At 34.5% G+C, this 24,917-nt stretch overlaps 1 protein-coding gene across 1 annotated transcript in view; it reads left to right on the top strand.

Annotated features, from left to right (window-relative positions):
• GRIK1 (glutamate ionotropic receptor kainate type subunit 1) overlaps positions 1 to 24,917 on the top strand; it is a 164,583-nt gene that overhangs the window by 27,357 nt on the left and 112,309 nt on the right. Inside the window, exons 2-3 of the mRNA XM_074213868.1 lie at positions 10,560 to 10,816; positions 23,710 to 23,877. Of these exons, the coding sequence (XP_074069969.1) occupies positions 10,690 to 10,816; positions 23,710 to 23,877 (295 nt within the window). The 5' untranslated portion in view covers positions 10,560 to 10,689. The remainder of the gene's footprint in view (positions 1 to 10,559; positions 10,817 to 23,709; positions 23,878 to 24,917) is intronic.

Genomic DNA, 24,917 nt, shown 5'->3' with positions numbered 1-24,917 from the left:
GACCCAGTAGTAGTATTGCTGGATCAAAGGGTATTTATTGTTAAGCCCATTTCTCCAGGATCACATCTTTTTGATAGATCAGATGGATCAGCACTGAATGGTTGAGAAGCATTATTGGTAATTGACCCATAAATAATCTTCAGGGTGTCATAGAAGTGCTTTGGGTTGTTATTATCAGTGTAAGACTATTTTTATCTGCCTCCATATTGATTCAAGAATCCTGAATCATCCTAAACTTTGCTTGCACTTTACATTTTTTTTTAGGTCTTTGCAAGGCAAATGGGGTTAAGTGGCTTGCCCAAGGCCACACAGCTAGGTAATTATTAAGTGTCTGAGATCAGATTTGAACCCAGGTACTTCTGATTCCAGGGCCTGTACTCTATCTACTACACCGCCTAGCCGCCCCTGCACTTTACTTTTGAAGGAACTAATGATGCTTTCTTAGAGACAGGTGAATTATTCTACTGGCAGATCCTGTGTATTTCTCATTTTTTGTTTAGCAGCTTCTGAATTTCTCCATCATTTTCATCCAACCAGTCCTCGTGATTGCATGTGTTCTGGCTCATATGAGCAAATGTAATGCTGCACACTAAATCTCTGAAAGCTACCCATTCCTTTTCTATTCCATTGTTACTGTGTGTTGGTTCAGAATTGCCTTCAAGTTAGCAATGAACTGTTCCCACACAGAGAAACACTATAATCACATACATCTTCTGGAAGTTGTCTTGCCTTGGAGTTGCTCTTTTTGTTGAATGTTAATATTTAGCTTGGAGAGGACAAGTCTATGATCAGTCCACTGCTCTGCACTACATAAAACTTCCTCACATCCTGTCTGTTTCTTCCTTCTTCTTACAATCATATAGATTATTAAATACCCCCTGTTTGCTGCAAGGGTGCATACGAAGTTTTATTGTGTTTTATTGCATAAATGGAGGATAGTGTTGGTGATGAGAAGACCATGAGATGCATAAATCTTCAGTAGTAAGTGACTTTTGTTGTTGTTGTCTGTGACTCCATTCTTCCCAAAGAATTGTGATTACTTTTGTATTAAAGTCACCCAGAATTACAAGCTTTTCTGCTTTCAACTCATTGCTGATGAGGGTTTCTTTGACCTCATTAGGGTTCATCGTGGTGGTAGCATATGACCTGATGATAGTGGCGTGACACTTTTCTGCAAATGACAATAACATCGTCACTGTCATTCACTCCTTTTGGTGGGCATACAAGTTTTGATTGCAAAACCTATGCCAGAATCTTGGCAAGACCTTTTACTGCAACCACTTCAGGAAAAACGTGTATTCAGCTCTGACTTTGATAAGCTGATCTTCATTTACCATATTCAATTCCCTGTGAGTTTTCTCACAAGAACTGTTTATCTTTCAAGTCAACTGGATTTTGGGGTTGTCCATTTGTCTCTAGATATTACATGTACCAGTAGTGTGTGGAATCATTTTTGCAAAGAGTTTATATATTTTGTGTTTTGGCTACAGGGTGGGATCTCTGCCTTTCACAGTAAGAAGATCAGAGCTGGGTGAAGCAATTTTTAGGACACCTTTTCTAGTCCCTTCCTCACATCAGGAGATGAATAGTATTGTTCTTATTTAGACAATCAGGTGGCTTCCAAGTTGTACTGCTACTTCAGTTCAGTTAAAAGATGAACGTATAGCCTGAACCTCCTGTGTGCAGTTATGACTGTAGCATCCATACCTCCTGCTTCATCACTTAGGTGTTGCCATAGGATTTTGAAGTAGGTAAAAATCATAAAATAATATGGGTTATGTCTTTTGATTTATGTATAAATTGTATTTAAATGAGGCAGAATTATGTGTAGTTGGCAGCCTCACCTCTCTCTTCCAGACTTATCAAAGTCTAGTGGCAAGATAAAGTCAAGAGGACTGGTGATGACTTGATACACGTCAGATGTAGATAGTTGATCTTGGTTTCTTTGATTTCTAACCAAGCTCTAACTGCTCCACATTATCTGCTTCAGCTGCCTTCATAGCCACTGGAAAAATTGTTCCCATTCTTCTATTCTGCCTGGGAAGTCTTCATAGGCTTGGAGTAGTCACTTCCCTAACTCACCAATGGGTTTCTTGGAAATTCTCAATCTGGTTTAGAATGTCTGTCAGAATGGTTTACTGGCATGTGGCCACTGCATATGCTATGGTTTCCTGGAGCCATGGGTTATAGAGTTGGGTGAATCAAGTGGACATCAAAGGTGGAAAGCAGCCCTAAAAAAAGGCTCAGCAGCCCTCACAACAGAGATACTAGTTTTTCCTGAACACACCCTATATCCCAATTAATCAGTTAAAAATTTTCTTCAGGAATTTAAATGCTAAGGCATTTGGACCATATAAGTTCAATATTAATGTTGGTTTGTTATCTATAATTCTTTTCAGCATAATATAATATTCTTATTTATTCCTTTTGAAATTTTAAATATATGTATATATTTATATATACATATATATTTATTTACTTTTTATTTATTTATTTTTTTTAGGTTTTTGCAAGGCAAATGGGGTTAAGTGGCTTGCCCAAGGCCACACAGCTAGGTAATTATTAAGTGTCTGAGACCAGATTTGAACCCAGGTACTCCTGACTCCAGGGCTGGTGCTTTATACACTATGCCACCTAGCTGCCCCTTATACATATATATATTTAAATGCATTTCTTGTGAGCCATAAATTGTGGAATTTTGTTTTCTTATCTAATCTGTCACTCTTTTTTATTTTGGTGATAATAGCTAATAGTAGTAGTCACCCTATACATAGTGTGTATTAGATTCTAATAACAACCCTGAGAGATAGATGTCATTATCCACACTTTAAACTTAAGGAAACTAAGACAGATAGAGGTTAAGGTTTGTTCAAGGTCACACAGCTTGTAAGTGATTGAGAGCACTCCTGATTCCAGGTGTAGCAATTTATTGACTATGCCACCCAGAACTTCTAAAGTCTTTTCTTCCATTTATCTCTTATATTGTTTTTTTTTTGTGCAAATCAGGATTTTTCTCTGTAAACACAACTATGTCTCTTCAGTTATTTTAACTTATTTTTTGTTCCTTTTTTTTTTTTTTGGTAAGGCAATAGAGTTAAGTGACTTGCCCAAGGTCACACAGCTAGGTAATTAGTGTTTGAGTCTGAATTTGAACTCAGGTCCTCCTGACTCCAGGGCCGGTGCTCTATCCACTGCACCACCTAGCTGCCCCCTCCAACTTATTTTCTTAAAAAAAAAGATAACTATTCCCACAAGTTCTTTCCCCTCAACCCTCATTCTTCCCCCTCCCAGTTTGTTATCCTTTCCATAGCTTTCTTTTCTTTTCTTTTCTTTTTTTTAGGTTTTGGAGTTTATTAATACCTTTTTTCTTTTTTTTTCTGGTTATCAAGTTCTTGACCCTCTTTTTCCCCTCCTAGTTAAGTTGCCCACTAGAATTCCTCTTCTCTTCTCCTTCAACTTTTGATAGTTTTAACATTGTTTCTGCATTCCTCCCCCCTTTAAAGGGACTCCTTTCTCTTATTCTCTTTCTTTTTTGTTCCACTTTATTCTTTAAATCATGTCAATTATACATATTTAATTCTTCTGTTCACTGTATTCCTCATGGAATGAAATATTTTTAGATTCCTATTTTGGATTTCTTTTCTCATTTTTCTATTGTGCCTGACTCACAGAAACATCAATTCCTACTGGTGATAGGATGTTGCTCTATGGTTGTAATCTTCTGATGGTCCTGATTGTACAGTTCATCATTGACCTTTACCCTCTCTTTCATCAATTTCTTTCATTTGCCTCAAAATCTTTTCCTTGGGCTCATGCCCTCCCACACTTTTCTGAGTATTAGTTATCCTTCTGATTCCTCTTCTCTTAAAGCAGGATGAATGTTGTTTTAGTAGCAAATCCCTGTAGTTAATGCCTATTGTAAAATCCCCATCTCCCTTTATATAATATCTATCTTCTTCCATAAGAATATTCATCAAGGGTACCCTCTCCCATCACTGAAATAAGATTTCCTTCTTTGATTCTCCCTTTTCAATTACTCCCTTTGCTTCCTCACTCATTTTTCCTGTAAGTTCCTTTTCTTTTTCAGAAAAAATAGAGGAGGTATTTTCCTTCATAGTAAGTCTATGATTTGATTAAAGTATATTCTACTATCTTTTTCCTCCTCCTTTTTCAACATACCCTCCAATTCAGTGATTTAGTTCCACCAAAACCCCCCCAAACAAACCCCCCCCCCCCCCCCCCCCCCCCCCCCCCGCAACTGATTCATCTCTAAGTAAGGGCATTGTTGGGTTTTTACTTCTGTTGTTTTCAGGAGTATTTTTTTTTTTTTAGATTTTTGACAAGGTAAATGGGGTTAAGTGGCTTGCCCAAGGCCACACAGCTAGGTAATTATTAAGTGTCTGAGACCGGATTTGAACCCAGGTACTCCTGACTCCAGGGCCGGTGCTTTGTCCACTGCGCCACCTAGCCGCCCCTCAGGAGTATTTCTTAACTATCCCAACTGTTGAATATCAGCTTTCTCACCCACTTATGTACATTTAGGAAAAAAAAGTCTTAATTATGTCTGTTTTTATTGTGTTGTTGTTGCTGGCCTGAGTTACTAAAGTCTGGAAGCTTCTGTTGTTGTTTAGTCATTTCAGTCATGCCTAAATCTTTATGACTCCATTTGAGTTTCTTTTGGCAATGATCACTGGGGTGGTTTGCTCTTTCTTTTTCCAGTTCACTTTATAGATGAGAAAACTGAAGCAAACAGGGTTAAATGACTTGTTCAGGGTCACACACAAACCTGGTACTCTATTCACAACTCTATCTTGTTGTCATTATTGAATTTATTTACTGTTCTTTTATTTATACTGTTGGGTAATTGAGAGGCAAATAATATATTCATCTGGCTTTCTTTCTAGTAATGTTTGTAATGTATTTTTATTTAATATTCACTTTTTTCATTAATGGCTAGTTTCAAATTTACAAGATAGGTGTTCTTTGCCCCTTTTGTGCTCCTATATTATTCAGAACACAAGATTCCATGCTCTCCTTCAGTTTCTAATAATTTTGTATCATCTGAATTTTTATTTTTTCTAACTGAAGGTATTTCTCCTGGTTGCTTGCAGAATTTGTTTTCTGTCAATGAATTTCTGTCAATAAATTTATCAATGGTGGGCGGCTAGGTGGCGCAGTGGACAAAGAACCGGCCCTGTAGTCAGGAGTACCTGGGTTCAAATCCGGTCTCAGACACTTAATAATTACCTAGCTGTGTGGCCTTGAGCAAGCCACTTAACCCCATTCGCCTTGCGAAAACCTAAAAAAAAAATATCTATGGTGTCTAGGTGTGTATAGCAGAGTTCATGGAAATGGGTGAAAACTATTCTATGTAGGACAAATGGTAAAAATGAACAGAATGATCGAGACACTGGAAAATATCTATTATGAAGGAAATACTGTTAACCTTCTATCTCCTTCAGGAGTGCTTACTTTTAAGAGTGAAGCACAATAGTAAAAGGAAGGTGGGGGCAAAATCTACAAAGTACTAGAAATTGTATAGAAGAGGTAATTAAAAATAGGTACTTTAGAATATTCCATGAGGAGAGGGAAAATTTTTTTATTATAAAAATGTTTATGAGGACAATAAATCAAAGAATAAAAGTTTAGAATATACATACAGAAAGGGAAGATAATTAATGAGGAAAATGGATTAAACACATTTCTTTAAAAAAGGCGTAGAGGGGTGGCAAGGTGGCGCAGTGGATGGAGCAACAGCCCTGGAGTCAGGAGTACCTGAGTTCAAATTTGACCTCAGACACTTAATAATTACCTAGCTGTGTGGTCTTGGGAAAGCCACTTAACCCCATTTGCTTTGCAAACCCCCCATACACACACACACACACACACACACACATACACACACACACACACACACACACGTATGTATATGGCATAGAAAAACTAATAGAATTTAAAGGTGAGGAAAGGATTTTTTAAAAATAATTACTTAATGAAAAAACAAATAAAATGAATTAATAAATTATATTTCAGCACTAGGGAATGAAATAACAAAGGAAAGTGGACTTTAAGGTGAGAAAAAGAGTCTGTTAAAAGAGGGTTTATTTACACAAAGTAAATTAAGCAAAAATAACAGAAGAGATATACAGTATTATTTTTGAAGAGGAACCAAAAAAATTTTAATTTATGAAAAAAAATATTAGGGATAAATAGAGGAAAATATATATCTAATTCTTCTAAATGTGAATAGATTAAACAATCTAATAAAATGAGAAAGAATGACAAATTACATAAGAAAAGTTCACAATCTAGTGCTTATAAGAAACACATTTCAAAAACCAAGATAGACACAGATTAAAACTGAGGGGCTGGAAAAAAATTCATGATGCACCAAGTAAGTTTGAAAAATCAAGAGTTGCAATCATTTTATCATACAAAGTAAAACCAAAAATTCTCAATGAAGAGATTAAAAAGATCATTTTATGCCAAAAGGAACCATAGACAACAAATAAATATTCTTAATGTGCACTCAATGCTTTAGTATCTAAATTATCTAAGGAAAAAAACCTGAATTATAAGAAAAGATAGAGAGTAACACAATAATATTAGAAATTTGAATCTTTTCTCTCAGTTTTAGTCAAATGTATGAGAAAGTTATCTTCTAAATGGGTCTACTAAATAATATATACATTTCTCAGCACTACATGGAGCTAAGAATTGAAAGCCAAGTATTAGATGCAGAAATATTGCAAATATAGACAGAAACAATCAACATATCATTTTCAGACCACAACAAAATAAAAATAGTAATCACCTCAGGAAGCACAAAAGAAAAAAAGTACCTGAATTGAAATTTAATAATGAAATCTTTAATAATGGGTCAAAACAGAAAAGAAGAATTACTTAATAATTAAGTGAAAAACATTATAATAATAAAACCCCTGATATTTGGGGCACATACCTAAAACCGTCCTCAAGAATGAAAAATTAATTTTTCTAAAGCATATATTAATGAAATAGAAAATGAGAGAAGTAACAAATTGAATTTGCACTTTAAAAAATTAGAAACCCAACATATTGACAATCTCAAATTAATCACAAAAAAAGACAAATTGGAAACCAAAATGATTATAGAAATGATAAAACCAAAAAATAATTATTTGAAAAACCTAAGGAAGTCAAGTAGAATGACTACAGTGAGTGAACTCTATCTCTTTTCCGCTTCCCCTACCCAATTTCTGCCCCCCAATCTAGAAAGTGTACCAGACCAAATCTTGATAGGGAAATCCAAGAGAAAAATCACAATGAATTACTTTTTCATTCCAACTCTGCATAGGAAGTTTTTGCAAACATTGAAGATAAAATCTGACCAGGAGTGCCAGAGTAATAAGAGACCACAGACCCTGCTTAGAGGTACCTAAACTTGTGTAGCATGTAGGAACTGATGTCAACTGGCATCTCAATTTTATTGACTTTTGGAAAAATGCTAATAGTTAATTCAGCCTTTGTTTTCAATGTTGTTAATTTCTTCTCCTTTTAGGATTTTTATTTTGGTGTTTAATTGGGAGTTTTGATTTACTGGTTTCTAGTATTTTTAGTAGCATTTTCCATTTTTATAGGCTCTTTCTCTTGTTTGTCAATTAAAGAGTTTATAGATGTAAATTTTCCCCTAAGGAGTACTTTGACTTCATTCTAAAAATCTGTTAGGCTGTCTCTTGCTGTCATCTTTAATGAAAGTACTTATCATTTCTATGCTTTGTTCTTTGACTCAACAATTTTTCAGGATTAGGTAATTGATTTTTAAAACTTTTGTCATGGACATTTTTATATCATAATTTTGTTATACTGCAATGAGTAAAGGATGTAAATTATATTTCTGCATGTGTTTGTGAGGTTTTTATATCCTAATGCATCAATGCTTTTTATAAAGGTGACATACACAAGCTGGGAAATAGGCATGTAATTTTCTATTTCTATTCAACAATAACCTGAGGTCTTATTCTTCTAAAATTCTGTTCAGGTCCTTAAATTCTTTTTTGCTTATTTCTCAGTAAGAATTATCTAGGGCTGATAGGAGGTAAATTGAAGTCATTCATTATTATAATATTGCTTATTTCTCCCTATGATTTTGTTTTTGTTTTAAGTATTACAAGTTATGACATTGGATGCATATACATTGAATGCTGGAATTAATTCATTTTCTAGTTACCTTTCAGATTAAAATGTAATTCCAGCCTTTCTTTTTAAAATTTAGACATTTCCTTTTGCCTTGTCTGAAGTCAAAATTGCTGTCCCTATTTTTTGTACTCAGCTGAAACATAATATATTATGATTCAACTCCTTATTTCAATTTTTTTGTAATTCTGCATGTCTCCTGTGAGTTTCTTATAAACAATATGTTGTTAGGTTTTGTTTTCTAATTAATTTTGCTAAGCTTTTTCATTTTATTGGTGAATTCATCTTATTCACATTCAGAGTTATAATAGAAAATTTTTTTGTTTCTCTTTATTTTGTTCTATACTTTTTCTTCAGTAAACTACTTTCTCCATGTTCATTTCATGTTAGCCTTTCCTCCCTTTTACCTTTTTCTTTACTAACTTTCCAAACTTTAGATTTGTTTCCTTTTACAAATAATGCCTCTCTGACTCCAACATCCCTCTTTTATTCCCCTCTCCTCTGGATCCACAAAGAATGCAAGATTTGTTTAATATATAAGGAAAAGTATAAACTCATAGTAATAGCAGAAGTGGAATTATGGGAGGTGATACTGGTAGTAGCAGTAGTAGCAGCAGCAATATCTAGTGCTTTAAGGTTTGCATGGTGTCTTATAATATTGTTTCATTTGATCTTCATAACAGCCCCATGAAAAAGGTGCTTTTATTATCATTTTATTCTGAAGAAATTGGAGGCAATTTGCCACTTGTTCACACAGTAAGCATCTGAGGCTTGATTTGAATATAGATTTTCCTAACTTCCAGTTCAGTATTCTATATACTGTGCTATTTATTAATAACATCAAACAAAAAATGATTATAATAATATATATTCAAAAAGCTTCTAAAATAAAAGTTTTTAAGAACACTAGGAAAATATGAATAAATTGCTCTTTCCTTAAAATGATATCTAAAATAAATGTCATTATTTGTAATGGAAAAAACTAGAATATTTTCCAATAAATTGAAATTTATAACAAGGATGTCCATTTTTTTAGGTTGTTTTTGTAAGGCAAACGGGGTTAAGTAGCTTGCCCAAGCCCACACAGCTAGATAATTATTAAATGTCTGAGTCCAGATTTGAGCCCAGGTACTCCTGACTCCAGGGCTGGTGTTCTATCCACTGTGCCACCCAGTCGCCCCAGCTTTTTTTTTTTTTTACTTTTTTTTTTAGATTTTTCAGGGCAATGGAGTTAAGTGGCTTGCCCAAGGCCACAAGGCTAGGTAATTTTTAAGTGTCTGAGGTTGGATTTGAACCCAGGTATTCCTGACTCCAAGGCCAGTGCTCTATCCACTGTGCCACCTAGCCGCCCCTTAACTTTTTATTTTTTTAAGAAAGATTTTATTTATTTTTAGTTTTACAATTTTTCTCCTATTCTTGCTTCCCTCCCCCCACCCCCCACAGAAGGCAGTCTGTTAGTCTTTACATTATTTCCATGATATACATTGATCCAAATTGAATGTGATGAGAAAGAAATCATATCCTTAAAGGAAGAAACATAAAGTATAAGAGATAGCAAAATTACATAATAAGATAACTTTTTTCCCCCTAATAAAAGGTAATAGTCCTTGATCTTTGTTCAAGCTCCACAATTCTTTCTCTGGATACAGATGATATTCTCCATCGCAGACAGCCCAAAACTGTCCCTGATTTGTTGCATTGATGGAATGAGCAAGTCCATCAAGGTTGATCATTGCCCCCATGTTGCTGTTAGGATATACAAAGTTTTTCTGGTTCAATTCATCTCTCTCAGCATCAGTCCATGCAAGGATTTGCTTTTATTATTAGACTACAGAGATTTTATTAGATTTCCATCCTTCACAGAAGGCAAAAAGGGTGTTCTAAGAGCAGGAAGAGCACAGAATAAAGAAAGGATGAGGCAGGAAGAAGGAATGAGAGTGGGAAGGATAGCTCTAATCCCATTTAATCTACTGGAAATCCTACAGTTCTTAACTGCTCAGAATCTCTGCAAAAATTCATACACTGTCTACCCTCTTGCTTTTTCTGCTTTTCTCTACTCTTGCTTTATCCCTTTTCTCTCCCCACCTTTCCCATTTTTGGATTTGACCTAAGAATAAATGATGAAGACATTTCAGCTATTTAGGGTTATTTTCACCACCAAAATTCCCTGATCAACAGGTTCAAAGAGAGCTTCGATTGGTCTAAATCTGCTCTTGATGAAAAAAGGTGGTGATGGCATAGAGAAGAGTGACAATTTCAGAAGACCACAGCGACTGCCTGCCACTTTCTCACCTGAAATTCTATATTTACCTCTCTCTCTCTCTCTCTCTCTCTCTCTCTCTCTCTCTCTCTCTCTCTCTCTCTCTCTCTCTCCTGGTATGAAGGAGAGATAAGCAGGGCACAGTGAAGGAAACCCCCAGGAGAATGAGGAGGGATTGTGTTGGACTAAGGAGCAGCTTCTGAGCGCTGGGAAGTGCCAACGTTTTGGGGATACAGTAAGAAGGGGGAGAAAAGATGGAGAACATCACACTTCTTGTCGGCTCCAGGCTCAGAAGCAAGTTTGTCGGCTGGGGCCTCTTCTGCTTCCTTTGCTCGCTTGACACATGCATTCCCAGATCTTCCCAGCAAGTTATCAGGTTTGGTAAGTGGAAGCAAAGAAAGTGCCACGGGACTTTAATGGTAAATGACTGGTAGCAGATTGGGATGTGGGAAGAACATGTGTGGGGATAGAGTTCGCAGGACTAAGTGTGCAACGTGAAGGAAAAAGGTCTTAGAAGTTCTAAAAAGGGGAGCAACCTTCCGTTCAGAGGAGTTTAATTGTTATGGGGAGATTTGACAGGGAAAGGATTCTTGTCTGGTCCTTGGGGGGCACAATTCTGGCTTTTTCTTCCTCCCGAGGTGCATGCCCCTAGGGTCAGAGAAGTTAAAGTGGGTGACCACGGTGAAATTTTTCCTGGGTTGTGCCTAGAACTATTCATTCTAGTCTGCAGCAACATTAGCTGCCCAGAAAGTTAATACTTGTTCACCTTCCAGAGGTCCCTGCCCTGGGGATATTCAGGCTCTTGAGGGACCAACTTTTAAGAGTCAGAGTGAGACTATTATTGATCTTAAAATGCGGTACAATCCTGAGGGGACAGTTTTGATATCCAAGTTTGGGTTCTGTGTAGTCTGGAAAATGTGTTTACTGGGATATCAAATTGGTTATGATTCTTTAGTATATCCTTGTCATTCTTAGTTTAGGCTTAGGGAACTGACAGAAATGAAGAAAAATCATTTGCTAGAAATTTCCCAATTGATCCCCAGATCTATGTGTACAAATCCCTGGTATTTTTCCTGGATGCCCCTTTTACAGGTTTGGATGAAAGGGAAAGAAGTAGAAAATACTGTGAACTGAATCAGCAGACTAAAGAATCAAATAGGAATAATGACTAGGGCTGGAGGAGTGGAGGATAAGAGGCAAAGTATCACATTTTCCCAACACTCTGCTAGCCTCTTGGTTGCTAGCCTCTAATAGCAAGGGCAAAATTTCTGCAGAGGGAGAACATATTGGTTAAAGGACATATTTTCTCTCATTGAGCTTCCCTTCTTAACCAGTCTTAGTATCTACTCCCCTTAATCAGCAGCAACTTTTCCTTCCCTGACAAGCAAAGCTTTTCTCATCTCATTCCAGCAAATAAGCATTTTTTGTTTACCCTGTTATACATGTATGTAGAATTAAAATCAAAATTAGACATACCCAAAGTCTCAGATAAAAAGGGAAGATAACACTTTTTATCTTGTTCTTTCAAATCCCAGCAGAGTATCAGCAAATGGTTTCATCTCTGAGATAAAAATTAACATTTTGCAGGCCTCTTCACACTTTCACTTTTTGTCCTTTCCAGAAATGAACTAAATTTATCAAAGGGAACTCTATTTATGTAGTTACTACATAATATAGAAATTCCTATGTAGATATAATAGTATAGCAAAACATTTGTCAGTAACTGAAGGAAGGTTTGAACTGCAGAATGGAAATTTTTATGTAACGCTTACCCTAATCCTAACCCCCAGTCCCTAGAATGATTTAGCAGTTAGCTATCATAGACTTTCTCCATTTCCAAAAAATAAATGTTTACTAGAGCTAATATTTAGTTTTCCTTTAATATTTGGTTTGTCCTGTATCATTCCAACTTTAATATGACTATAAGATTAAAGGGAGAAAAAATAATATATATTATAGACTAGTTTTGCAATGATATTTAAAAAAATTTTTGCTTTGACATTTTAATTTTTTTTATTTATTAAGTCAATGGGGTTACATGACTTGTCCAAGGTCACACAGCTAGGTAATCATTAAGTGTCTGAGGTCACATTTGAACTCAGGTCTTCCTGTCTCTAGGACCAGTGCTACATCCACTGCACAACCTAGCTGCCCCTACATTGACATTTTAAAGGGTCAACTAATGACTTTTAAAATGTTAACCTGGAATTGTCAGTAATTAAAATATTCTAGACCTGGATTCATATAAAAGTAGAAAACAAAAATACCCTGTTTTCTACTTAGTTCTATTATCATGTCATTTAAAAAATACAATTAAATTTTTAAAAATTAAATACAATTAAAGATAAAACTTTAATGGAAAGAGTATGTTGCATTATTCAGATTCTCAGATGTTAATTTATTATGTGGATATAATTTTAGTGATCCACATTCTTGAAGCAATTATCTCACAGTAATTAGAGTCAGGTAGGTGGTGCAGTAGGTAGTGTACTGACCTTGGAGTCAGGAGGATGGGTCTTAGATACTTGACACTAGAGCTTTCTGACCTTGGACAAGTCACTTAACCCTGATTGCCTCCCATCCAGGGTCATCTCCAGTGATCCTGATTTATATCTGGCCACTGGACCTAGATGGTTCAGGGGGAGAAAATGAGGCTTGTAACTTAGCACAGAATCCCCTCACTAAAATCCAGTTCTCATAAATGTCATGGCATCACCTCCCTGGTACCATGGTTTTTGAGAATGAAGGACAAGCATCACCTCACAGTAGAAGTGATAGCATCATCTTAGCATTCATCTTTTCCTTCTCCTGTCTTATATAATATTCTATTTAGCACCATAGCTAAAGAGACCCAGAAAATCATAAAGATTGTTTTAAGTAAACAGAGAACTTAGGCAAATTCCAAACAATGAAGAATTTTGATTTAGAAGTACCTTTCAATATGAATACAACCAAAATATATTCCTGACTTTAAAAGACATTGATATAGCCCTGACTTTAATGAGAACTAAAAAAATGGGTGTATTATTTTTTCATAATTGTTCTTTTGATATCCACCCTTTCCCCAACACATCCAACTAGGGAAGAGAGTGTTTTTTTTTATTTTACTGGGAATATATTTTAAAAATTACATATTTTTTAATCAGCAAAAAACAACTTTTTCTTCTTCCCTATTCCCTTAAGAAGAGAAAACAAAACTCTTGTTACAAACATATCAAGTGAGGCAAAATGAATGTCCAAATTAGCCATCTCTCTCTCTCTCTTCCCCCCCGCCCCACCTCCATCTAATATGTGTCATTTTGCCATTTTTTAGGTTTTTTTTCTTAGTTTTTTGCAAGGCAAATGGGGTTAAGTGGTTTGCCCAAGGCCACACAGCTAGGTAATTATTAAGTGTCTGAGACCGGATTTGAACCCAGGTACTTTTGACTCCAGGGCCGGTGCTTTACCCACTGCACCACCTAGCTGCCCCTTGGGGTTTTTCTTTTTGTCAAGGCAATGGGGTTAAGTGGCTTGCCCAAGGCCACACAGCTAGGTAATTATTAACTGTCTGAGGTTGGATTTGAACTCAGTTCCTCCTGACTCCACTGCGCCCCCTAACTGCCCCTGCCATTCTTTCAAGTAGCATATTTCATCTAGTTCTCTAGAATCATATTTGGTCATCACAATAATCCAAGTTCTGAATTCTTTCAAAGACATCTGCCTTTAAAATTTGCAAAAATTTTATATAAATTGTTCTCTTGGTTCTGTTTACTTCTCTGCATGAATTCACATGTCTTCCCAGGTTTTTCAGGAATCTTTTTCTCCATCATGTTTTATAACACAATAGCATTCCATCATATTTATATATCATATTTGTTCAGCCATCCCCCAATTTATGAGCACTTCCTCAAATCCCCATACTTTAAAAAGAACCAAAAATATTTTCATACATTCTTAGAACTAATCTTGCTTAGAACTAATTCTTTTCTTAATCTGTACTCTCTATAAATCTCATTTCTCCCTTTTTCTCTTATTTCCCTCATGTTCCTTGTTGAGTGAAATGTATTTTTATACATGATTCTGTGTGGGTGTGTTTGTGTATATGTTGTTTCCCTCCTTTGACCTATTCTAATGAGAACAAGGTTCATGTCAGCTGCTCCTTTCACTCCATCCTTTATATTTGTATAAATGTCTGCTTGCACACCCTGATTAGGTAAGATACTTTCCCCTAATTTTTTTCTTCCCCAACCCCAGTTTTTCCTCTCCCCATTCCTTTCCACTCTTCTTTTTAAGATTGTAAAGGTATAACAGAACCACTCCCAGTCTTCTGTTATATTTCTTCTGTGATACCTGATATTGATAGTGTTCAGAGAGGATATATGTATGATTTATTTCCATATTAGAAGATAGCAATTTATCATTGTTTAGTCTTTTATCATTGTTTTTAATGTCCATAATATGGTACCATTAAAAAAGATAACTGTACATGAAAATGCAAATTCACTGTTTACAACTTGCAATTCCTTTTAGAAACACAACGAATTTATCATGGAAATTTCCTCCCCTTTTTTCTTCCCTTTCCCCCTCAAAGATAGTTAATATTAGTCACAAATAGGTATATATATATTATATATATATATATCATATATATGATATATAATATATGATATATATAATTATTCTATAATACTTTATATCATTGCTTATATATATACTTTTTATCATTTGTTTATCTTTTCATGTTTCTCAAAATATTTATATAACTCTAATTTTTTGATCAAGATTACTTGGAAATTCTCTACTTCATTAAAAATTTATGTAGAAGGATAATATTGTTTTGCTGGGTAAGTTATGCTTGACTTAAGTCTATATATCCTTTGCTTTTTGGAATTTCATATTTCAAGCTCCCAGCTCCATTTTAAAATTCTGATTCCTGATTACTTGAATTTTTTTCCTTTCTTACTGTTTACTGTATTTTTCTTTGACCTGAATGTTCACTATATTGACTATGATGTTTCAAGGAGTTTTTTTGGTAGGGTCTTGTTCAAACATGACTTGTGAATTCCTTCACCTTCTACTTTTCCTTCTGTTTCTAAGAAATCTCAGAAGTTTTCTTTCTTAAAATTATTTATTTGGTATTTTATTTTTCCCAATTGTATGTAAAAATAATTTTTAATATTTCTGTTTCTGTGTACAATGTTCTCCTGGTTCTACTCATTTCACTTTGCATCAGTTCATGTAATCTTTCCAGGTTTTTCTGAGAACATTCTGCTTTTCTTATAGCTCAATAGTATTCCATCAAATCACATCCAACAATTTGTTCAGTCATTCTCCAATGGATGGACATCCCCTCAATTTCCAATTCTTTACCACCAGAAAAGAGATGCTTTAAATATTTTTGTGACTATATAGATCTTTTTTCTTATTTGTTTTTTAAATCTTTTGGAAATCATATCTAGTAGTGATATTACTAGGTCAAAGGGTATATGTGGTTTTATAGCTATTTGGGTATAGCTTCAAACTGCTCTACAAATTATTGTATAGAGTCATAATTTCACCAATGACACATTAATATCTCATTTCTCCCACATTCCCTTCTACATTTGTTATTTTCCTCTTCTACTTTAATGTAGATATGATAGTGTAAAGGAGCATTTCAGAATTGTTTCAATTTGCATTTCTCCAATCAACAGTGATTTAGAGCATTTTTTATATGGCTATCAATAACTTCGATTATTTCATTTGAAAACTGACATTATATCTTTTGTTCATTTATCAACTGGGAAATGACTTATTTAATTATTCCCCCATTTATTTTATTCTCTTTCTCCTTTCATTTTGTTCCTCTTCAAAAGTGTTTTGCCTTTATTTGCCACTTTCCCCCATCCACTCTTCCCTCTATCACTGTCCCCCCTTTTCTCTTTTCCTTCTACTTCTTTTCCTGATAGGAAGCTACAATTCTATACCCAATTAAGGGGTCATATTATTTGTTCTTGGTGCCAATTCTAATGAGAGTAAGATTCATGTGCTCATCCCTCACATCCCCCAGCTTCCCCTCCACTGTAAAAAATTTTTTTCCTTTCCTCTTTTGTGGAAGATAATTTTCCTCATTTTATCTCTCTCTTTCCCTTTCTCCCCTTGCATTCTGCTTTCTCACCCCTAATTTTAATTTTTTAGATTACATCCTTTCATATTTAACTTACATCTGTGACCTCTGTCTAGATACTTATGAGAAAATTTTTATGAGATACAAGTGTAATTTTCTCATATAGGACTATAAACAATTTGCCTTATAAAGTTCCCTATGTTTTCCTTTTTTTTTTAGGTTTTTGCAAGGCAAATAGGTTTAAGTGGCTTGCCCAAGGCCACACAGCTAGGTAATTATTAAGTGTCTGAGACTGGATTTGAACCCAGGTACTCCTGACTCCAAGGCCAGTGCTTTATCCACTGCGCCACCTAGCCTCCCTGTGTTTTCCTTTTCTTTATCTTTTTATGCTTCTCTTGAGTCTTGCATTTGAAAATCAGATTTTCTATTCACCTCTGGTTTTTCCATGAAGAATGCTTGAAAGACCCTTATTACATTCAGTAAACATTTTTTAATCCAATTTTGCTGAATAAATTATTCTCATTTACAATCCTAGCCCCTTTGTCTTCCAGAATATCATATTCTAACATCTCTGCACCTTTAATGTGGAAGCTACTAAATCTTGTGTTATCCTGACTGTAGCTCCATATTACTTGAATTGTTTCTTTCCATTTGCTTGTGATATTGTAATTTTGACCTGGGAATTCTGGAATTTAATTATAATATTCCTGGGAATTTAGGGACCCCTTTCAGGAAGTGATTGGTGTATTCTTTCATTTTCTGTTTCATCCTCCTCTTACAAAATATCCTTGATAATTTTTTGAAAGCTTATGTCTAGGATCTCCTTTTGACCAATCATTTTAAAATTATTTGTCTTGGATGTGTTTTGGAGGTCAGTTGTTTTTCCAATGTGGATTTCTCATTTTCTTCTATTGTTTCATTTTTAAAAATTTTATTTGTTTCTTGATGACTCATAAAATCATAAGCTTCCACTTGCTGAATTTAAATTTCTTTTGCTTTTTTTAAATTTTTATTTATTTTACATTTTTCCCCCAGCTAATTGCAAAAACAAGTTTCAACATTTACTTCCAAAACCTTGATTTCCAAATTCTATCTCTTCCTCCCACCCACTTCCCCTCACTGAGAAAGCAAGTTACTTGGTCTAGGTTAAAAATGTGTATCCATGTATCCATGAAAATATTACTACAAAGGTCATGTTGTAAAAGTAAACATAAGCGCCCCCTCCCCAAAGAGAAACCTCAAGAAAAATAGAGTGAAAAAAGTATGCTTCGCTCTGTATTCAGACACCATCATCACTGTCTTTGGGATAGTTAGCACTCTTTATCATAATTCTTTTTTTTTTCAAGGCAAATGGGGTTAAGTGGCTTGCCCAAGGCCACACAGCTAGGTAATTATTAAGGGTCTGAGACCAGATTTGAACCCAGGTACTCCTGACTCCAAGGCCGGTGCTTTATCCACTATGCCACCTAGCCGCCCCCTTTATCATAATTCTTTCAGAGTTCACTTGGGTCATAGAATTGTTGAGAGAATATAGATCATTCACAGCTGATCATCCTGCAATATTGCTGTTATTTTATACTTTGTACATCACCCATTGCATCTGCTCATCTCTTAGTGAGAGCATCCTGTTCATCATTTCCCATAACAGAACTGCATTTCATCTCAATCACATGCCATCATTTGTTAGCCATTTCCCAACTGCTGGCCATCCTCTCAATCTCCAGGTCCATAAGAGAGATGTTATAAATATCCCTATACATATAGATTCTTTTTTTCCTGTATTTCATCTCGTCTGGAATATAGAACTAGCAGTGGCACTGCTAGGCCACAGGGAAGGTATAGTTTTATAGCCCTTTGGGCATAGTTCCAAATTGCTCAACAGAATTGATGAATCATTTCACAACTCCTCCAATAGTACATCAATGTTTAAATTTCCCTACATCCCTTTCAACATTTGTCATTTTGTCCTTCTGTCTTATTTGCCAATCCAATAGGTATAAGGTAAGATCAATTCAAATTTTTAAGGAATTATTTTCTTCAGTGGATTTTTTTCCTTTCCTTTTCCATTTGGCCAATTCTACTTTTTAAAAAAGTTTTACTCTTCAGTTACTTTTTTCTCCCAGTTTTTGCTAGGCAATGGGGTTAACTGGCTTGCCCAAGGCCACACAGCTAGGTAATTATTAAGTGCCTGAGGCTGGATTTGAACTCAGGTACTCCTGACTCCAGGGCCGGTGCTCTATCCACTGCACCACCTAGCTGCCCCTTCAGTTACTTTTTGTATATCTTTTTCCATTTGGCCAATTTGCTTTTTAAGACATTCTTCTCTTCATTGGAATTTTCTGCTTCTTTTGCCATTTTACCTGTTTTGTTGTAGTCTGTTTTATATGGGTACCTCAATCCTGCAATTTTATCTAAAGTTAAAAGTATTTGGTCTCCCCCTTGTCTCCTGCGCCTAAATGCCTTTTCATTCCAATAATATAAACTCTGACAGCTATACATGAAACATTCTGTTATAAACTGTTCCCTCTAACCTTGTTTCTCTCTTAAATGATTCCCCCTAAGTTACTTACAGAATGCTGTTCATTCCCTGAATACTTTAAGCTGGAAAAATTGTAAGACTAAATCTGTGCCCTAGGAAGTTAAAGCTACTATCAGTAATTTCCTTAGCATGTTTTTATTTTCAGTCTGGTTTCCCTATCTTTCTTTGGCCCACAGTCACCAGACCCCAAATGACAGCTTATTATGATAAAAGTCTGTGATAAAGAAAAACTGAGGTACAAAGTTTCAATCATGATCAATTTATTAGCAAGACTAGTAATTGACATTAACTGAGATCAATGGCTCCTCAGTAGCCAAAGACCCCTAAGATAGGCAAAACAACCCTTTTATTATTGTGATAATAATGCAAACAGTGATGAAAAGAAAAAACTAGGGTTCTGATTGGTTTACCACAAAAATAGGGTCTGGCCTTACATTTGCCTTGACTCAGAAAGGATGTTTCCAGAACCCATGGCAAGGGGAAAAATAAACAGTTGACTAATGGGTTTTGATAAATACCCACTTAAAAATATAGAGACTCTGAGAAAATAAAGTTTATTTTGGCTTTTCTCAAGAAAAGGGCACACTCCAAGTCTCACAAAGGTAGTGAAGATCAAGGAGCTGCCCCAGGTGACAGTCAAGCAAGATTATATGGCCTAGCATGATCCCCCCCCCCCCACCAGCCCCCTCTCTTCCAACCTGATTGGTTAAAGGTTTTCAGAGTTACAATCATTACACGAAAACTCTATCCAGTAACAAAGAGAAGAATAAAATGCTTTCATAGAATATTACCTCACCATTCAGATGGCAAGGGTATCAGAAGAAAATGACCTTTTGTTGTCTATCTAAATGAATTAATGTCTGAGTATGCAAGGTCTTCTTAGTAATTATCAAACAAGAGAAGACAGTCTACTCTTCTCCCAGTCTATCATCAAATAGGTGGTTAACTAAGAATGCAAGGTCTCTTCTCTGGAAGTATTCAACTATTTCCCTCCCTAACAGAATCAGGAGGGAAACATGACTATGAATGCAAGGCCTCTCTCCCTCTTTCTTCTAAGAATAATCTAATGGTAATTTGTTTTAATGATTTTTAACCTTGAGAGGACTTCACCAGGAATATTAACTCTTAAGAGGGAATATTCCACTCATTAACATCCTCTAGAAATTCTCATGGTGGAAAAATCCTATGACCAGGTTGACTCATCCTCCTTCCCACCCCAGTCAATTTTAGCAAAAACGCAAACAAGGTGGACTTTGTGATCAGGCAGCAACCTAGAGGAAAAGGCAAGATAAAACTCTTGCAAATTGTGCCACTGATGCCTATATATCATTCATAAATATATATAATATTCGTGAATTAGAGACAATTCTGCATTAATAATAAATAAAACAAAATAAAATGGGATATCAAATTTTAATTTCCCAAGGTGCCTCTTCTAAGACATCCCATTCCTTATGGTAGAAATAATTCCTTGATACTTGATTTGAATTCAACTTCAAACACTTAGTAGTTGTGTGACTCTGGCAAGCCACACCAATGGCTAAGGAAATAAAATAAAATAAAGAAACAGTTTTCCATTTGCCATTTTGTTCTCTCTCAGGGGCTTACATACTAGTAACTATTCCTCCAGTGACCTTTGGGGAAGAGAAAGGGATGATTGGATCTGAAGGATCAGTCAGTGAATGGTTTGAAATATCTTCTACTATATCACTTTTTTTACTGGAATTAATAGCTAACATTTATATACCATTATAACATTTTCAAAACATATACTATTTCATTTGATCCTTCTGACAAACCTGTGAAGTTGCCTATTATTTCCATTCTAAACATTAAGAAACTGAGGCTAAGAAAGTTGAAGGGATATATCCTGGAACACACAGAGAGTGAATGAGATGTGACTCAAATTCAGGTCTTCTAGACTCCAAGCCTAGCACTGTATACATTATACCATCAGGCTTCCTGACTTGAATGGAAAGAAATGACAGTTTCAGTGTCTGTGAAATGAGCTGATGTTCTAACAGTGTGAAAATGTAACAAATGTGTTGAATTTCCACTCAAAATGGACTTTAAAAAAAACAAAAGAAAACATATATTAACCTAATATTATACCCTTATGCTCTCTTTAATCAAGAATATGAGACAACACTTAGGTAAGTCTCCTCAGATGACTTTAATTCCAGGTCTAATTTGCAAATGAATTAGTGCATATATGGTTTTTCATCATCTGATTCCACAACACAGGGAAAGTAATTCATCAAGTATTTTTATATCACTGCTGTGAAAATGTGGTCTTATGAATATAATAATGTATTCTTTGAAAAGACATCTCCTATGTGTTGTTGGAGAATCAGCTTAGTTCACCTTTATCTGGCCCTTTGCACTTAAATATTTTAACACTTGCCAGAAAACTGCAAATAGGTTAGAACAGACTGTTTTCATTCGTAATTTAAGATTCAGTAAAGAAGACTTGAATTAGATTTTTCCAGGTTTAAAAAGGCCACAGTTGAATAAGAAATGAAGTGTGTAAAATTCAAAACTGCCAGGAAGATTAAAAGAATAAGCCTCTAAACTTCAGCTCTCTTAGAACATAGTTTAGACTACTGAAGTAGGCTTTGTTTTTGCCTCAGGGAAATGTGTTATGATACAAGAGGAGGGAATTCAATCATATAAAAATCAATTCAATAAACAAATATTAAAATATCTATTATGTTCAAGGTAATGTAGTAGGCTCTATGGGCACCAAAATTTGAAAAGACATAATTCTTATACTCAAATAGCTTATAATAAAGGGAAGGGAGACAGAACATAAAAAAACAATTAAATTACAAAATTCACTGCTTCCCCCAAATCTAATGTATTACTATGGTTATTAGTCAATAAACATTTATCTGAAAATAAGTTTTTGGTGATGTCTTTTTTATATCTTCAGAGTTTACTGAATATCCTTCCTCTGTTCCTCTTTCAGAGAGCCATCCAATTTAACAGAGCATTTTTAAAGATACATAAAAAGATAAAGAAGAGACCCAAAACCAGCACATCCTCAATACATTTTAATAGTGTAAAAACACATGCAATGTGTAACACCAATGGATCTCCCAACTCCAAGAAATGGTGGATTGGGGCTGTCCTCTCATAATTGTTCTTTTGAGTCATTTTTGAACTTTAAAATTTTGCTACATTCACTTTTGATTTTTTTTGTGTGTATCATTCTTTCAATTTATATTGTATTCATTGTATGCATTTTTTATAGTTTTATGTATTTCTCTTTGTATTATATACATTTTCTATACTTCTTTATATTCATTCCATTTATCGTTTCTTGTAGCATAGTAATATTCCATTACCTTCACAGTACTGGTATAAATATTTTGGTATATATATATATATATATATATATATATATATATATATATATGAAAACTTTATTCTTAACAGTGGACAATATTCCTAATAGTGAAGTCTCTGGGCCAAAAGGTATGGAATTTTACTCATTTTACTTGCATAATTCCAATTTGCTTTTTAAAATGATTGTACCAATTCATAGCTTCACTAGCACTTGTATTAATGTGTCTTTCACAGCAAACTATTCCTTTTAACATTGACTAGTTCCATTTTTATCATCTTTGCCAGTTTGCAACATGTGACTTGCACTTCAGAGTTTTCTTTCAGATGATTGTTGATACTTCTCAGTTCTTCTTCTGAGAAATATGAATTTTTAATTTTATAAAGTCATTTCATTCATGTCTGAATTTTTGTGATGCTATGTAGGGTTTTCTTGGCAAAGATAGTGGAATGATTTGCAATTTCCATCTCCAACTCATTTTAAAGAAGGAAAATTGAGGCAAACAAGGTTAAATGATTAGCCCAGGGCCACATATCTAGTAAATGTTTGAGGCAAGATTTGAACTCGGGTCCTCTTGATTCCTGATACTTCCTCTGCTGCACCCCCTAGCAATTCTGTTTAATTATGATAGCGAGTTTACAATGTATCTTCTTTTCTATTATATTGCAATAACTGAGCATATTTCTTCAATATTGACTACTTGATAATCTTACTTAATAGATGGCAAGACCACTATAATGGTTCTCACTGTAGGTCTTTTGGGCTCTCTCCCCAATAAAGTTAGAGGAAAGAAGTATTCCAAAATATTTGAAAAATATTTTTGAAAAATATTTGAACAAAATTTAAAAAAAGAAAATTCTTGAGCACAAATCATTTATAAATTATTTCAAAAAAGAGTAGGGAAAAGGATCTTAAAACATTATCAAAAATTAAAGAAAATGCTTGTGATTTTCTTAATCTTTTTTAAAAAATTATTTCAGTCATATTTTTTCAGTTCCACTCTGAAAAAAGCATGAGACATCAACATTCAAGACATATAATCACTTATATTTTATTTATGAGGAGAAACAATTTGTCATTTTTCTATTGTCAAAAAGCACTACATCTTTCTGCATTTTTATATATAGGGTATATGTATATTTAAAAATTGAACTATTTTTCTTGTCAAATCACATAGAAAACAAATTTTGGCCCTTTGTTGTGTTGACTTAAGATTTTCAATTTCATTTTCTCATGTCTATATCACAATCTCCCCCAAACAAAATAATGTGAATAATTTTTTTATTTTTCTTTTGTTTCTACAGGAGGAATTTTTGAAACTGCTGAAAATGAACCAGTTAATGTTGAAGAATTAGCTTTCAAGTTTGCAGTAACTAATATTAACAGAAACCGAACACTGATACTTAATAACACATTAACTTATGATATCCAGAGAATTAATCTTTTTGATAGTTTTGAAGCCTCAAGAAGAGGTAAATATTTTCATGCTTTAAAATTCTTCATTTGGTAGTCTGTCTATTTAGTATATACACTATTTTAAAGTATAGTGTCATATGAATATTTTGCAAGAAAATTCAATTTTTTATATCATGGATGAATTTATTAATCTAATTTATGCTTCCTGTTTCTTCTTGCCATAGCTTTCTCATTAATTAGCTTAATTGTAAATGGAAAATATCAGGACTGCGATGTTGCCATTCCCTAGTTAATGGACATTCTTTCAATTTTCAATTCTTTGCTACCACAAAAGCTACCATAAATATTTTTGTTCACATATATGTCGTTTTCCTTTTAATATGACTGCAGTCATTTTCTGCAGTGATGTTTGAGCATAAGAACATTACATCTGACACTGCTACCATTTCTTCTCCCTTTATTTGCTAGGAATTGATGGGAATAGTTACCAAGATTTTAGTTTTTTTGATGTAAAGCTTCAAACCAGCTTTTTTTAATACTCTCTTCTTTCACACTCATCAAGAGACTTCTTAATTCTTCTTCACTTTCTGCCATCAGAGTGGTATTGTCTACATATCTGAGCTTGCTGATAAATCTCCTAGAAACCATAATTCTGGATTTTGATATATATGCAATCTGGTATTTTGTATGATGTAATCTACGTATAAGTAAAATAAATCAAGTGACTATATACATCCTTGTCATACTTCTTTCCAATTTTAAACCAATAAGTTTGATGCCAATTATTGCTTCTTGGCCTGTATACAACTTCCTCGAGAGACAAGTAAGATGATCTGGTTCCCTGGTTCATGTCTTTGAGGATTTGCCACATTTTGTTGTGATACACAGTCAAATGCATTACTGTAGTTAAGGAAGCAGAAATAGATGTTTTCTTTGCAATTCTCTAGCTTTATCCACAATTGAGTCAATGACGACAATTTGGTCTCTAGTTCTTCTGCCTCTTTGGAAACTAGTTTGCAGAATCTTAAGCATAATGTTACTGGTAAATGAAATAGGTACAACATTCCTGCGGACATTTATCATTTTTCTTTTTTAG

Source organism: Macrotis lagotis, chromosome 1 (assembly GCF_037893015.1).
Source record: "Macrotis lagotis isolate mMagLag1 chromosome 1, bilby.v1.9.chrom.fasta, whole genome shotgun sequence".
NCBI classification, from domain to species: Eukaryota; Metazoa; Chordata; class Mammalia; order Peramelemorphia; family Peramelidae; genus Macrotis; species Macrotis lagotis.
The sequence above is the reverse complement of the archived record's forward strand: the minus strand, read 5'-3'. Positions and strand labels throughout refer to the sequence as shown.